Genomic DNA, 710 nt, shown 5'->3' on the forward strand with positions numbered 1-710 from the left:
TGATCTTAAAATACTATTTTAAAAACCTTCAACAGTACTTCTGAATACAATTCTCAGTGAAAAATAACCATCCACAAAAGCAACTAACATCAAGTGAATCACAATGCGGGGTCGGCTGCTTGGAAATAAAACACATAGTTATCCATGCGAACATAACGTATAAACACATACCTCATTCCATACGACTTCCATGCCCTCATCTGTATCCATGGCCAAGTACGCAGCGTCGATGCCTGGCACATCCCGCTGCTGGACCTGAAACAGGATATGCAAAATTAATATCATCCTCTCTGAGGGTTCACCACCTGCTCTGCTGCTGGAAGTGAACGACCAATTGCATTCATCCCCACACAATGCCCCTAATCAAATGCTGACCTCTCGTCTCCCCTCTACTTCAGGACACTTGGTGCGCACACAACACCAGTCTCTTGCCGGCTCAAATGCTGTTACTCCAATGCCCTTGCATTTTTGCTTCTTCACAAACGAAGTAACACAAACTCCTGAAATGCTTTATGACAAGCAAATATGTCAAAGTTGGACTGACAGAAGATAACATCATCCTGTTCTTCGCTTAAAAATACATTAAAATGAAGATAAGAGCAGGGGGTGCAGAGGACATGTAGAAAGGGAAGTAGAGGGTAGAGATCAAGACTGATAATGGAGACAGATAACTAGAAAAAAGTTGAGAAAATAATTTATTTCTTTTTTAA

At 41.3% G+C, this 710-nt stretch overlaps 1 protein-coding gene across 1 annotated transcript in view; it reads right to left on the reverse strand.

Moving 5' to 3' along the window:
* LOC119592238 (nuclear receptor-binding protein homolog) overlaps nt 1-710 on the reverse strand; it is a gene marked incomplete in the record, with an annotated part of 59302 nt that overhangs the window by 25405 nt on the left and 33187 nt on the right. Inside the window, 1 exon segment of the mRNA XM_037941070.1 lies at nt 172-255. Coding sequence (XP_037796998.1) covers nt 172-255 — 84 coding nt within the window.

The sequence above is a fragment of the Penaeus monodon genome, chromosome 29 (assembly GCF_015228065.2).
Source record: "Penaeus monodon isolate SGIC_2016 chromosome 29, NSTDA_Pmon_1, whole genome shotgun sequence".
Lineage (NCBI taxonomy): Eukaryota > Metazoa > Arthropoda > Malacostraca > Decapoda > Penaeidae > Penaeus > Penaeus monodon.